At 29.0% G+C, this 12,778-nt stretch overlaps 1 protein-coding gene and 1 long non-coding RNA gene across 12 annotated transcripts in view; one reads left to right on the forward strand and one right to left on the reverse strand.

Moving 5' to 3' along the window:
- LOC136795559 (uncharacterized) overlaps nt 1–4,528 on the forward strand; it is a 34,122-nt gene extending 29,594 nt beyond the window's left edge. For 5 of the 6 annotated variants that reach the window (XR_010843187.1, XR_010843186.1, XR_010843196.1 and 2 more), the window contains one exon: nt 4,286–4,528. This is a non-coding gene — a long non-coding RNA (uncharacterized lncRNA). Of the gene's footprint in view, nt 1–1,510; nt 1,728–4,285 lie in introns of those variants that run through there. The other variant, XR_010843193.1, reaches the window with a different exon arrangement.
- Nucleotides 1–12,778, reverse strand: part of LOC106680361 (E3 ubiquitin-protein ligase TRIM33) — a 66,622-nt gene that overhangs the window by 47,051 nt on the left and 6,793 nt on the right. For 4 of the 6 annotated variants that reach the window (XM_014420002.3, XM_067046514.1, XM_067046516.1 and 1 more), the window contains 6 exons: nt 8,231–8,482; nt 7,794–7,984; nt 7,498–7,688; nt 5,873–5,989; nt 5,208–5,356; nt 709–819 (listed from right to left, as the gene is read on the reverse strand). In XM_014420002.3, coding sequence (XP_014275488.2) covers nt 709–819; nt 5,208–5,356; nt 5,873–5,989; nt 7,498–7,688; nt 7,794–7,984; nt 8,231–8,352 — 881 coding nt within the window. In that variant the 5' untranslated portion in view covers nt 8,353–8,482. Of the gene's footprint in view, nt 1–708; nt 820–5,207; nt 5,357–5,872; nt 5,990–7,497; nt 7,689–7,793; nt 7,985–8,076; nt 8,177–8,230; nt 8,483–12,778 lie in introns of all 6 variants that reach the window. The other 2 variants (XM_067046522.1, XM_067046526.1) reach the window with 2 other exon arrangements.

Raw genomic sequence — 12,778 nt, forward strand, 5'->3', positions numbered from 1 at the left:
GTTTGGGAATCATTTTGATTATGGATAATTTCCATGGGTCAGGAAAGTAAGTGGATCTGAGTACAGCATTGTAGATGTAGGTGAGGAATAGAACGGATTTTCGAGGAAGATTTTTTAGAATATAGGATGTAATTAGGTCATAACCGGGAGCTTTGCGGGTAGGTAAATTCTGAATGATAACAGACATATTTAAATAATTATTATATCAAATATAATAAACAATCATGTTTTTAAATTAAAAATTGGGCTACGTTTGTTTATCTATACATATTAATTCGAAATCTTTAAATTAATAAAAATGATTATCAAGACTAATAATTATTAAAGAAACCCAAGATAAAAAAAATAACGTAAAAGAGGTACTCCATCTTTGTGAAACAGAAAGTTAAAGAGTTAGAGAACAGACTTAGATCAAGAACGGCAGATATAGCGCTCCACAGAACCTTCAGGCTGCAATAAAGATGATGATAATTTACTAGCAAAGTATAAACTTTTTTTTTATTGAAAGCAAAAATTAAAAAATGGTACCAATGGTGACCAATAGAACCTGAAAGAAATATTATTTAAAAAACACAATTTAATTTAAAAATAAAGCTGAGTATGAGATTAAGCTCTTTAAGCTAAATAAAATAAACTGGGTCTTTCCAACCCTCTCTGTATGGGAAAATCCTAAAAACTATAAAAATAATCAATAATTATTACACTCACATATCAAAAACTTCTTTTATTTGTTTTATTATACTCCTTTTCAACTCTTCAAGTTTTTTTTCCCTCACAGCTACTTTATCAAGAGCTGAAGATAATACAATTGAATGATACCTACAAAATGAAATTTAAATTTATAGCACTAATCTCAAACAAATATATCACTAACATTTACATTTAATCAAAATTATTTATCATCCATAATAATATCATTAGCAAAACTTCAATTTTCATTAGGTTTCAGTGAAGAAATACAAATTTAAAAATGTATATATTAATAAGATAAATAAAAATCAACATAAATATTAATTGCATCATCCTAGTGAATAAGTGAAGATTTCTACTGATTTTGTAAAACATTTTGCCAGAAGTGAAACCTGATTTCTGTATTCTTATCTCTTTTAGTGTTTACCAATGTTGATGACTGGAATCTTCAACTTTTTCAAAATTATTTCCAAATATTCTGAACTTTTTTTGAAAATTACCGACTTCTGCTACTTTTCTACTTTACCTACAGAGTACTTTCTTCTTTCCAGACTTTTAGCTGCCTTAAATAAAATTTCTTACTCCTCCATTCCCCAAATAAGGAAGTAAAAAAATTAAAATGTGAAAAATGGTTAGGCTAAGAGAATGAAAGTTGCATAAATCACATTTCTTTTATTGCAAGAATTGAATTTTTTGATAATTTGCCCATTCTTTTTTAAATTCTTAATTACTTCAAATTAAAACCGACTAGAGATATTACATCTCTAGATGGCTAGTAAAATAAAATATATATACATTTTTTTATCCTCTGCCTGACCAGGGATGGACATATGGGAGAAATTTTCATTGTGAGACCTCCACATAATAAAAGTTAACCACCTCAGGTCAGATTCAAACTGGCCCAGCTGCAGTACCGAGGTAGCTAAGACTGATGTCTCTACTCCCTTGACCACAAACGGCCCATTAAAATGCATAAACCATTAGGGGGCCGCCCATGCAGCACTGGCAGATTAAATCGAATTTGAGACTGGAAAATATAGCTCGATTTTAATTTTGTTTTTTATCTTCCTAGTTAGTCCTAATGATATTAATAATATTCTAATAATTTTCCATCTTACTTTTCACAACTTTTTTGCAGTATTATGATTTAAAAATAAAATAAAACAAAGTGCATTTTGGACTCAGCTTAGTGCATCAGTTTTTTTGTTCTAACCTTTTGTTGCAACATACCAAACCTATAGTCAACTGGTCATTATTGATCATTTAGACAAGATGGCAAGTTTTATTAAAGATATCCTCATAATAAGAATTTCACCAGAAGGCAGCATATGACTGAATGTTTAAAATAAACTGTTATTTTTACTTTATACTGTACTTATAACTATTATTACTTTACTATAAATGAACACAATTTTGATCCTTCTTATTCTCTCAACTTTTTATTCTTTATAATTCTCCAACGTTTCGGCCCTCAGGCCATTTTCTACGATACAACCTTCAATTCTGATGTCATTTCTATTTAAAAAACCCCAAAAACATAGCAGGCTAATTGACTTGTCACATATAACTTATTTTATTAAATTTGATATCCTAGATTTAAAACTTATTTTACAAACCACTTTCCCTTCTTTCATTTATATCATCAATTGTACTACAAAGTTGTAAATATTAAATCTAGGATATCAAATTTAATAAAATAAGTTATATGTGACAATTGATCAATCTTTTAAACATACTTAGATTCATAGAATCCAAACATCTCAAGCTTTATATAGCTCATTATAATTTTGAAGGCTCACGATAGGCCTGATATCACATGAGCATATAAAACTGTCAGAGAATCTTCAAAAATGTTTTTATCGAAGTGACAAAATTATGTAGAAAAATATACAAATTTTAAACCTTTAAGATAATGTAAATGTAATGGTATTGCGCATTTCTAAAAAAATAGCATACATTATTTTTGGGATAACTAACCTACTTATATTCTCCATTTGTCACAACTATGAAATTGCTTTTCTTTGTATTATTGGATGGATCTTTTCAACTCAACACACATTAAAATCGGTGACAAGTGGATCAAGTAATATATTGAACAATATTCCTTAATATAATATATATATATGCATTCTGCTTCAGGAACTTAAGGTTTCCATACTTTATTCATATTATAGATATCAAATAATTTTCTGATCAAGCTAAATAGTGTTTCGTACTTCTGTTCACAATAATGGCACACTTTAGTGTGTTTTTTTTAAAACATTTCTTAGCTTATTAGTCAGTGGAACCTCAGCCCACATTGAATACTAACTTTTCTGAACTCTGTTCTTTAAAAATCCATCACACTGGAGAGGTGGAACATTCATATTTATTTATATTTATACATAAATATATGGTGCAACGATCCATTACAGAATCAGTATCTCCTCAAAAAGCTTCAACCATTCTTCTCTATCATATGCAACAGTCATCTAATCAGCTTTATTTAGTGTTTCTGGCATCTGTGCAGACACTATCAAGTCATCCTACTCTTCATGTTTAATAAAGGATCTCCCTAGCCAATTTACTTGAGGAGATTTCATTGTTGTCTATTTTAACATGCCCAGTCCATCTCAGCCTTCTAACCTACACAAAACTTTCAGTATTCCTGTCCTTGAAGAAGTAATAAATTTCCACATTTTTTTTTCTTCATCAGGGCCCTATTTCATTATAAAAGCTAATAGTTTTAGTTGATATTACAAGTATAGAAACAACGTGGTAATTGCACTAATACTTTTTTTTCATAATAGGGAGGACTATTAGTGATATTACAGGAGTTAAAAAGTATTAAAGTACAAGTTACTATTGTACAAGTCAGTGTAATTGTATTAAGTTAAATCGACAAGACTAATAGTATTAGTTTGTACTTTATTATGAAACAGGGCCCAGGTATTGCCTTCTTTTATTGAGCTGAAGATTATCCAATACAATTTTCTCTCAAATGGTGAATAGTTTATTCCCACCAGCTCTAGCCAATGCTCCAACTTAGGATCCATAAGTGAGAACTAGGCATATTAGCAATTTGTAGATTTTCTATTTGCATTGTTAGAAGATTTTTGGAATGTTAAAGATATCAATATGATTTCAGCATGAACCTTTATAGTTAATCACCTGGTTGATAGCTTTATTTAGTTGATTAATATATATAAAACTCAATCATGTCATTTTTGTACATAGAATTCCTGATGAGAGGACAATGTAAGCCCTAAATTTTTACACTGCACACAAACTTCTTATTTTTAATGTTTTATTTTTCATACAAATGATATTGTTTTTCTCAAATATGTCAAATCCAAGTAAAGCGAACTCATATTGTCCTTACTTTTTATTAATTGATCCTCTTTCTAAAATTATAACCAAAACTCTTTTTATTAGTATCACATTGGATTATAGTCATGATCACATTTCCTCTCATGAATACCATGAAGTTGAATATCAGACACCTGATATTAACCTGGTGTTTACTAAATTATTGTACTTAAGTTCCTATTAGACTTACAATAATAAATTAATATTGTTGTAATACTGGATACAATTTAATTTGGTTTTGTTATAGATTCATATTCTAATTTTGAATTATTTCTATATCTTTTACTGCTGAACACTTGGGCTCCTTACACAGTGATGGGATAAAGAAGATATATCGAGAAGAAGATATCCTTATGTACTAGTATATTCTTAGTATAATCTTTTATAGATGACTATTGCTGTATTTATATCTTGAATTTTTTTTTTTTTGTCTTCCCCTGTAAATAATGTTTGAAAACATGTTTTTCTAATAAATACATGAAACCTTGTAATGAAATTATCATATTATATATCATATAATCGGAGAAGCTGCACCAAGTGTATATAATTTTTATAGTGACCACTTTAACCATGGAACACATTTAATTATGTTTAAATTATTGCACTAATAATTAAAATTTTTGTTAATATTTTAATTTAATTATTAAAATAAATTAAACATTCGATTCAAAAAGGTTACATTATATTTCCAGGTCGGAGATGTAAGTGATTAAGTGACAGTTTTAATAACATGGCTCAGGCAGTGCAGATAGCAGAAAGTCTCATATTCACAAAAATAAAACTTGATCACTACCACCTCCAATCTAACAATATAATCTATGCGGCAAGTAACTATGGTTATAAATCTAGAAGATGATGAACAAAATAAAATAAACAATAGTTTATTTTTAAAATTTAACACTGTTTTGGCCGGCATGCATCAGGGCAAAACAAAAATTCTTTTGTTTATTTGGTTCATTTTTTACCCCTATGAAAGCCTGCCTAGTGCATCAGACATTGTTAAGCAATAAGTAATAAACAACTATTGTTTTCTTCAAACTCCCTCCACCATCATCTATAGCAAAACCAAGTAAATTCTAATAAAGGTTAAAATCAAAACATAATCTCACACCCTTGCAAGAAAAGTGATTTTTAATATTAAACCTATAAAACGGAAACAAAAGACGTACTCTATTTTCTTGAAGAAATTATAGACTTCTTTTTTTGTTTCCTCAATTCTATCAGCGACAAAGTCATACTTATGGTCCCTATGAAGTTCTAGTTGGCAATCCCGGCAGGTCATCGCATGACACGTATGACATACAATAGTTAATTGGTTCTAAAAAATAAAATAATAAATATTGAATATTCGCATAAGTATAAATTCTGAAAGAATTCTCAGTTTTAAAGAAAAAAGATAAACAATACAAAGTAATGTTGATTAAATAAAAATATAAGTTTTATTTCTAAAATAAATTTATTTACTTGGTGTTTCATCATTTATTTGTAGGAAGATGGTCCAGGTGGCGGCAAAGAGAGGTGCAAAAATAGAAAAAAATTATTTATTAGAAACCAATGTTTAGCCCAAATTTGCTGAAAGATGATATAAATATATATTTACATATATATAAATCATCTTTAATTTGTATATTCTTGCATTTTCAACATATTTTACAATGTTTGTATCTGATTCTCATTTACCCCAGATGAAGTTTAAAGTAAGGCCCAGACCATCTTCTTACAATTACATACGGTTAACTACTAATCTTCCAATATTTTATGATTAGAATAATAATCCAAGCAATAATTATTTACACTAAATAATTTGAAACTTAATGAAACAAGAATGTATTACCTGGGGGTGTATTGTGCAAGGGAATACTTTTTTAGGTTCTCCTATTGTTATACTGTTCAAATACTCATCTTTGGTTTTAATTTTATGTTCTCTTGTTGACTTAAGCTGCCCATGGTGCTAGAAATACATTCTCTTTTATTGCATTTATATAAAAGTATATTTATATATAACAAATGATTTTGATGATTATCATAAAGTATAGCAAGTAAAAACGAAAGTACTAGACGGATAGATACTTAAAGTAGCCTTTTTTTTTTTAATTCCCCAAAGCTTGTTCTTACAGAAATAACCTTATCTCAAGGTAAATTATAAGACAAGCCGCAGTAAAAAAACTATTGTAGATTACATCAAGATCATATTGAATACTATATGCAATCCCTACATCTCATTAGTATATACAAGTAATACAAAAGATAAATTTCAACCTTGAGTCCCACATTAAATTGAGGAAATTTTGAGTAATGTAACGCTTGGTCAACATACTCTATATAGCATCAAATAAATGAATTAGTACTTTTCCAGGATTATTGAGTTTCTTAATTAGCGGTTATTAATTACAAATGCCTTTGTCATCAGTTCTTTACAACAAACAGGGCATTTGTAACAGAAGTAGTTGGAGCATCAACGACGGGAACAAAATAAAATATTTTTGAGTTAGATGCATGATATAACAAGAAAGAAAGTTTTAACATATATGTTGTAGCTGCACTGCTAATACCTCCTATCTAAAAGTTTGTTCAATTCCTTATTTTCATGAATGGAGATTAAAATGACACATTAATATCAATTATTGTATATAAAACTTATATATATATTTAAACGTTTAAAAAATTAAACCCAAAAAAATCAATAAAAACTTAATGCTAGAAAAATATCAATAAAACAGTATTAGTTCTTAATTGTAAAGATATTTAGTCTTCAGATAGGAGGTATACATATCGACAGTAAGGTGCCACACCTTACCGTCGATATGAACTTACTCCACATTATGATTTAATATGATGCCACTAAATAAATCTAAAACTAATTCTTAACACAGACATTATCAAAACTCTTAGAGTTTTTCTCTCAGCATAATTAAATATAGTCAATTATACTAATGTTACACAAAACCAAAGCTTGTTGATTATCATTGGTAGATAATCAAAGATTACTTTAAAAGTCAAGAAAAATTTAGAAATCTAGGAAAAGAATTATATAAAAAATTAATACAGAAAAACTGAGATTGTCAAATTATATAACAGAAATTACGATAGTCAATTACAGCAAAACTGATCTTAATAAGGATTTAAAACGACAATTTATGCTAACAAATTAATGAGCAATCACAACCTGAATAATTATTCGGTAGAAAACAGAAATTAGAATGCATGAACTATTGGAAAATAAAAACAATTCTACAATTTTTGAAAATGAAAAGAATTAAAAAAAAAACATAACAAATAATTAACACATTTTATATTTATCATAATCACAGATAATTATTTTCTTCTTTTTTTTATATTAAGGAGTTTTAAAATACGTCACCAAATCCTAAAAGGTCAAACTTACGATACTGTTTCAATTACTCACTTTTAATTGATAAAGACTTCAGTTAGAAATTTTAACTAAGAAACTGAACTTACATTAACACAGTCTTCACATATGAACTCTGCACAGTTTTCACACCAATGAGTAACAGGAGCATCGTGAATATTACATACTTTACCCTCAGTATCGGGCACTTCAATGTCTGAAACTATTTCAGATAGAACTTTATTTTCTCTAACTTCACCCTTTTTAGAAGGCATCTGACACTCTGGACACGATTTTTCTTCTGAAATATATAACACTTGGTCTAAATAAAAATTTTAGGGGACTAAAATTTAAATTTTTATTCAAAATGTCACTAATTTTACTAAAAAAGTAATCATATAATTACCATACTCATCCCAAGATGTATAACAGTTTTCACAAATCGCATGCAAGCACTGTAATAATTTAGAAACGTTTATTTCACTTCTAGTAGTTAAATTTTTTTTACAAAAAATACAAACTGTGATGAACCAGGGTTCTTCTGTGTCTGCTTCATATTCCATATCATTTGAATCCATAATTTCTCCACTCATTTTTCTAAATAATATAGAAAAAACATAAGAATCTCAATTTTCATCAATCAAACATTTAAAACTTAACGTAATTAAGGCAGTGAAAACAAACTGCACCTCCTTTATGTTATAAACATCACTATCGAGAAGTTTACAGATCGATTAGCTTGTTATCGTGATTCACATAATCGAGTTGAAATCAAACTATCTAGTAATGCTAAAAAAAGATAAACTCATTTTAAAAGTTTACATTAAATTTAAATAAACTTACTTAAATTTTCTAGTACTGATTGAATTTTCTGAATTATTCCTTTTTCTTGTGGATTTCACATCATTTTCATACGGTATCCCATAAATAAGAGCAAGAATGAGTTTTTCAGCTTCGGCGCTCATTTTATTAACTAATAATAAACGAAATGTAATAGTTAACTATTTTCAGTACATTATTCTAGTAGGGGAATAATGCCAACAACATGCTTGATAAGCGCTTTCCGCTCGTGCTGCATCGTCATTTTGTGGAGCACTGCAAGCACATAAAACGATAAGATTTAAGCTTAAGGGATGATATGGAATCTTTTGTAAATAAGACTGGTAAGGAAACTGTAATATTATTATTGTAATTCTCCTGAGATACAATAGATGATTGTTACATTATTAAACATGATAATTAAAATAACTGATTGATACCAGTACAGTGAATCATGCATTTCCATGAATGTACATAATACATATTGAAATAATATGATTGTTATGCATCAATTACTACATGAAAAATTCTCAAGCAAAAGTGTATATATTTTTATTGATTTATCAATCGCTCCGATATTACTTTTTCAGCTATTTGACGTAAATTTTAATAAAGGCCAGGGTAATTTACAAGTACTGTTGTAACCAGATTATATTGGCAACACCGAATACCAGTACTTTATCCGCCAAATGAATGGAGTAATTGTGTTACTAGTAAAGAAGCAAGGTATCACAGATAAGGTTGGTTGTTTATTAGTCACAATTATTGTTTTTTTATATGTCATCATTAGTACTATTCTTTTTTATGTCATCTTTATTGGTTTTTTATTCTATGCTCTGTGTAATATAAGAATTAAGTAGCTCGTAAAAATATGTTAAGATCATTTAGACCATTCTCCAAATTTGGTACTTTTAGTTATGAATTTGTTTTTGAAAATTAAACTAGATTGGCTATTTTTTTTTTATTACCTACTACTATTTTATTTTTTCCTTTCAACATATATAATCCATTCTGATACGTTGGGTAAAAGAAAGGTATTTAATTCCGCATTCCATCCCTCACCATTTTATTTTTAATTTATAAAATCGATCATAACTGTTTAAATTTTTATTACCTATGATCACAATAAATTATTGAAAATGAAACGACTGAATTCAAATCGTTAAAAACAAGGTTTAACCAATGGCTTGTACAATGAAAATATAAGGCAGTTCTGCACTTTTCATCTCTGATGATTTTTTGACTCCACCATTTTTCCCCGCCATTGCCTTCCTGATTATAGCATGTTCCCAGAAAGAAACCATCTGTCAAATAAGCTCACTTGGGTCTCAAAAATCTAGGGGGAAGCCGCGGCTCCCCCCTGCTCCCCTCTCCCTATGCTCATGCCTTCAGGGAATGCTCCTTGATGATAATATTCTAAAGTAAGAACACAGTTAATGTTATAATTTTCGTGATGTCGATTTTTAAAAAGTGATATTCTGGTCAATAACATATACGACTAAAGAGTGATAAATCTTTAAATAGTGCATGATTACTGAATTTATTCTAATAGAAAATATTTATATAGTAGTACTCAGTCTGAACTTATTGATCATAAACGATTTTCAACATGAAACATAATTTTGTTCTGACACAAAAAATTTGTCCTGCTAAAAATACTTGAAGCATTCTCACTTTTGTACTATTAACACATCTATAATGATAATAATACCCAATATATAACATAATATGTAATGTAAACAAATATTATTTTGAACACTTTATATAAACAAACATCATATGTTTAATCGGGATATAAAGAAATTAATAGAAGGTTTTTAGTATAATTTTTCATTTAAGTGAACTGACTCATACACTCATATCCCTTAAAAGAAAAAGTAACAAGCAAAATTATCTAACTGGCCAAGTAGGTGCTCGTTATTTTAACTGCTTTTTCACTTTATTTTGGATGGAAGATGAATGTACAATTCTTTTGTCCTATTTTATGAAAGATTTTGGGTCTGAAAGAATATTAATACATTGTCCTAATCACCTTTTATCCCGAAATTTCTCTTTGTGAGAGTATTTTGGTGGGCATTTTATAAATGGCCTAGGGAGTGAACAAAAACTGTGTGACAGAGTTATTGTTATTGGCCTATTCAATTCAAAAATTCAAATTATGCGTTATACTAATACTTGGGATAATGATCGAAGCATTACAACCATTCTTTTAGGTTTATCAACAAATAAACTGGACCCAGTAAATTGTGAAGTCTCAGCCTCAGCTTTGTGGCAAAGCTAGAGAATGTTAAAATGAGCAGTTTATATTTTATAACTAGATATTGATTAATGATCAGAACCACAAAGTGGGAAGAAAATGTCTGTCTCAAGGAAGTTAATAGCACTAAAAATAAATCATTCATATTCATGTCACTTACGGTTGAAAAGCTCTGTAACTGAAATAGCACCAAAATTGGAGAATGACCCATTTGATCTTCACTTACGAAATTGCTAGAATTTATATGCTACATTATATAGCTCAGATATGCTACTTTGTTATTCAGTTACATTTATAATAAATAAATATTTTATTTACTATCGATTTTTACTTATTGTTTTATGCTGATTACAATTATGAGATTTATTAAGTAACTTATGATAAATAATTTTTGGGTTTGAAGTATTTCAAGAAAATAACATCATATTAAAAAGTGTTAAAACAATATCTGGATTCATCTTATCACTGATGTAGCTTTAGGGAACGTTTAAAATTGAGAAAATTGTTTGAATCATTTAATGATGTAATAGGAACTCATTATATTTTTTAAAAAACATAAGTATTGAGTTAATTTAAACCAAATTAAAAAATAGATAAAAAACAAAATCTGAAACTAAATGAAAATGACCAGACAGTTTAAAATAGGTTTAGAAAAAAAGTTAATTTAATGGACAGCGGAAAAATCTGGCGTTTGAGCGTCGTCCTGAATATATCTGTCGACAACGGTTGATCTGTATCCAATTATATAATATCTTTATATACAATGTTATATAATATCTTTACAATAAACTATTAAAGAGTATCATTTATATGGTTTCAGAAAACATTTAAAATTGAGAAAATAGCTGTTTTCTTTAGTTAAGGGAGTGATTTGTATTGTAAGAATTGACAAAACATTAAAATATATATACAGAGAAAATACGAAAATATGTAAAAATAAAATAATAAGTTTTATTTTGTTTATATTAAAGATGTAATTATAATAATCTTTAACAAATTTTTTTTACATATCAAACGCTTTTCTAGAAAACCATGTATCCAAAATCTCCCGCTGTACCTTTTCCACTTCAAAAGGTTTAAATTACCTCCACCATTCCATTATTTCCATTTGAAACCCATAGGCTCCTAGTCACTTCTTTAATATTTCCCCGCTTTGACTATTGCTGCACGGTATTTGGGGCGTCTCTGGGGATCTCTAGGCGAAATTAAAATGATTCATAAATTGCTGTGTACAATTCTTCTTCGGGATCTCTAGGCGAAATTAAAATGCTTCATAAATTGCTGTGTACAATTCTTCTTCGGGATCCCAAGGGACGCCTCTGTTTCCCATTTTTATGCAGAGGTGAATTGGCTTTATCCTTCCTTACCGTCGTATTTCCTGGCATCATTCATCTTCCAAGTCATCCAATCCCGCCGTCCTTCATTCACCTCCGAGCTCCTTCAATTCAAATCCTCTGTTCGTTCCCGCAATACCCGTTCCCGGTCTTCAGATTTATACACAAGGCCCACCGAACCGCTGCTTTCGATAGATCGTTCATTTTCAGATCCTAATCTCTGTGGAACTCTATCCTTTCCAACATACGTTGCTCCAATACCCTCCCTACCTATAAATCCCGTCTGTTCAATAATTTCTAATCCATTCAGACCCCGTAACATTGTAAACATGTATATAAATTATTATATTGTTCTTAATTATTTTTTACATCATAGTTTTTCATTTTTTGTTTGTTGCTAATTGATTAATGTTAGAAACTAACTTATAATTCTTTTTAATAATGACTATTTATTTACTTTGTATTTTTGTTTATGTATCTCTAAGGCTCCTCAGCCCACATCTGTCTATCTTTCTGTATTATTCTAAAGGGAATCGTCCCAGAATAAATAAAGTATTATTACCATATATTCTCTGTATATTTATTTTAATGTTTTGTCAATTCTTACAATGTTTGTATCTTGTTTTTTCAGTAAGCCCTGATGAAACCCTACAAAGTGGGGAGAAGCGTTGGTTAACAATAAACAATAAATACTATTTTGATACCTTTATCGACCGCTACTCGGACTTTCTTCCTGTAATGAAGTTCTATAGAATAATTTAACCTTCACAGACAGTATATTGACGACAGCCTCACTTGTACGGGTTTTAGTATATTAACAGAATTCCAAGCAAACAGTACCATAAAAATTATTCAGCGGCATATTGAAAGGGCGTCATGAATTTTTGGGGGGAACCATATTTTTGTGGGATTTCATTTTGGAAATACATGACCAAACCGTTGAACAAGGAAAGAACCCTTACACACTTATTCTTTTTCTAC

Source organism: Halyomorpha halys, unplaced genomic scaffold, assembly GCF_000696795.3.
Source record: "Halyomorpha halys isolate HHAL.00 unplaced genomic scaffold, Hhal_1.1 Scaffold257.1, whole genome shotgun sequence".
In the NCBI taxonomy this organism is placed as follows: Eukaryota; Metazoa; Arthropoda; class Insecta; order Hemiptera; family Pentatomidae; genus Halyomorpha; species Halyomorpha halys.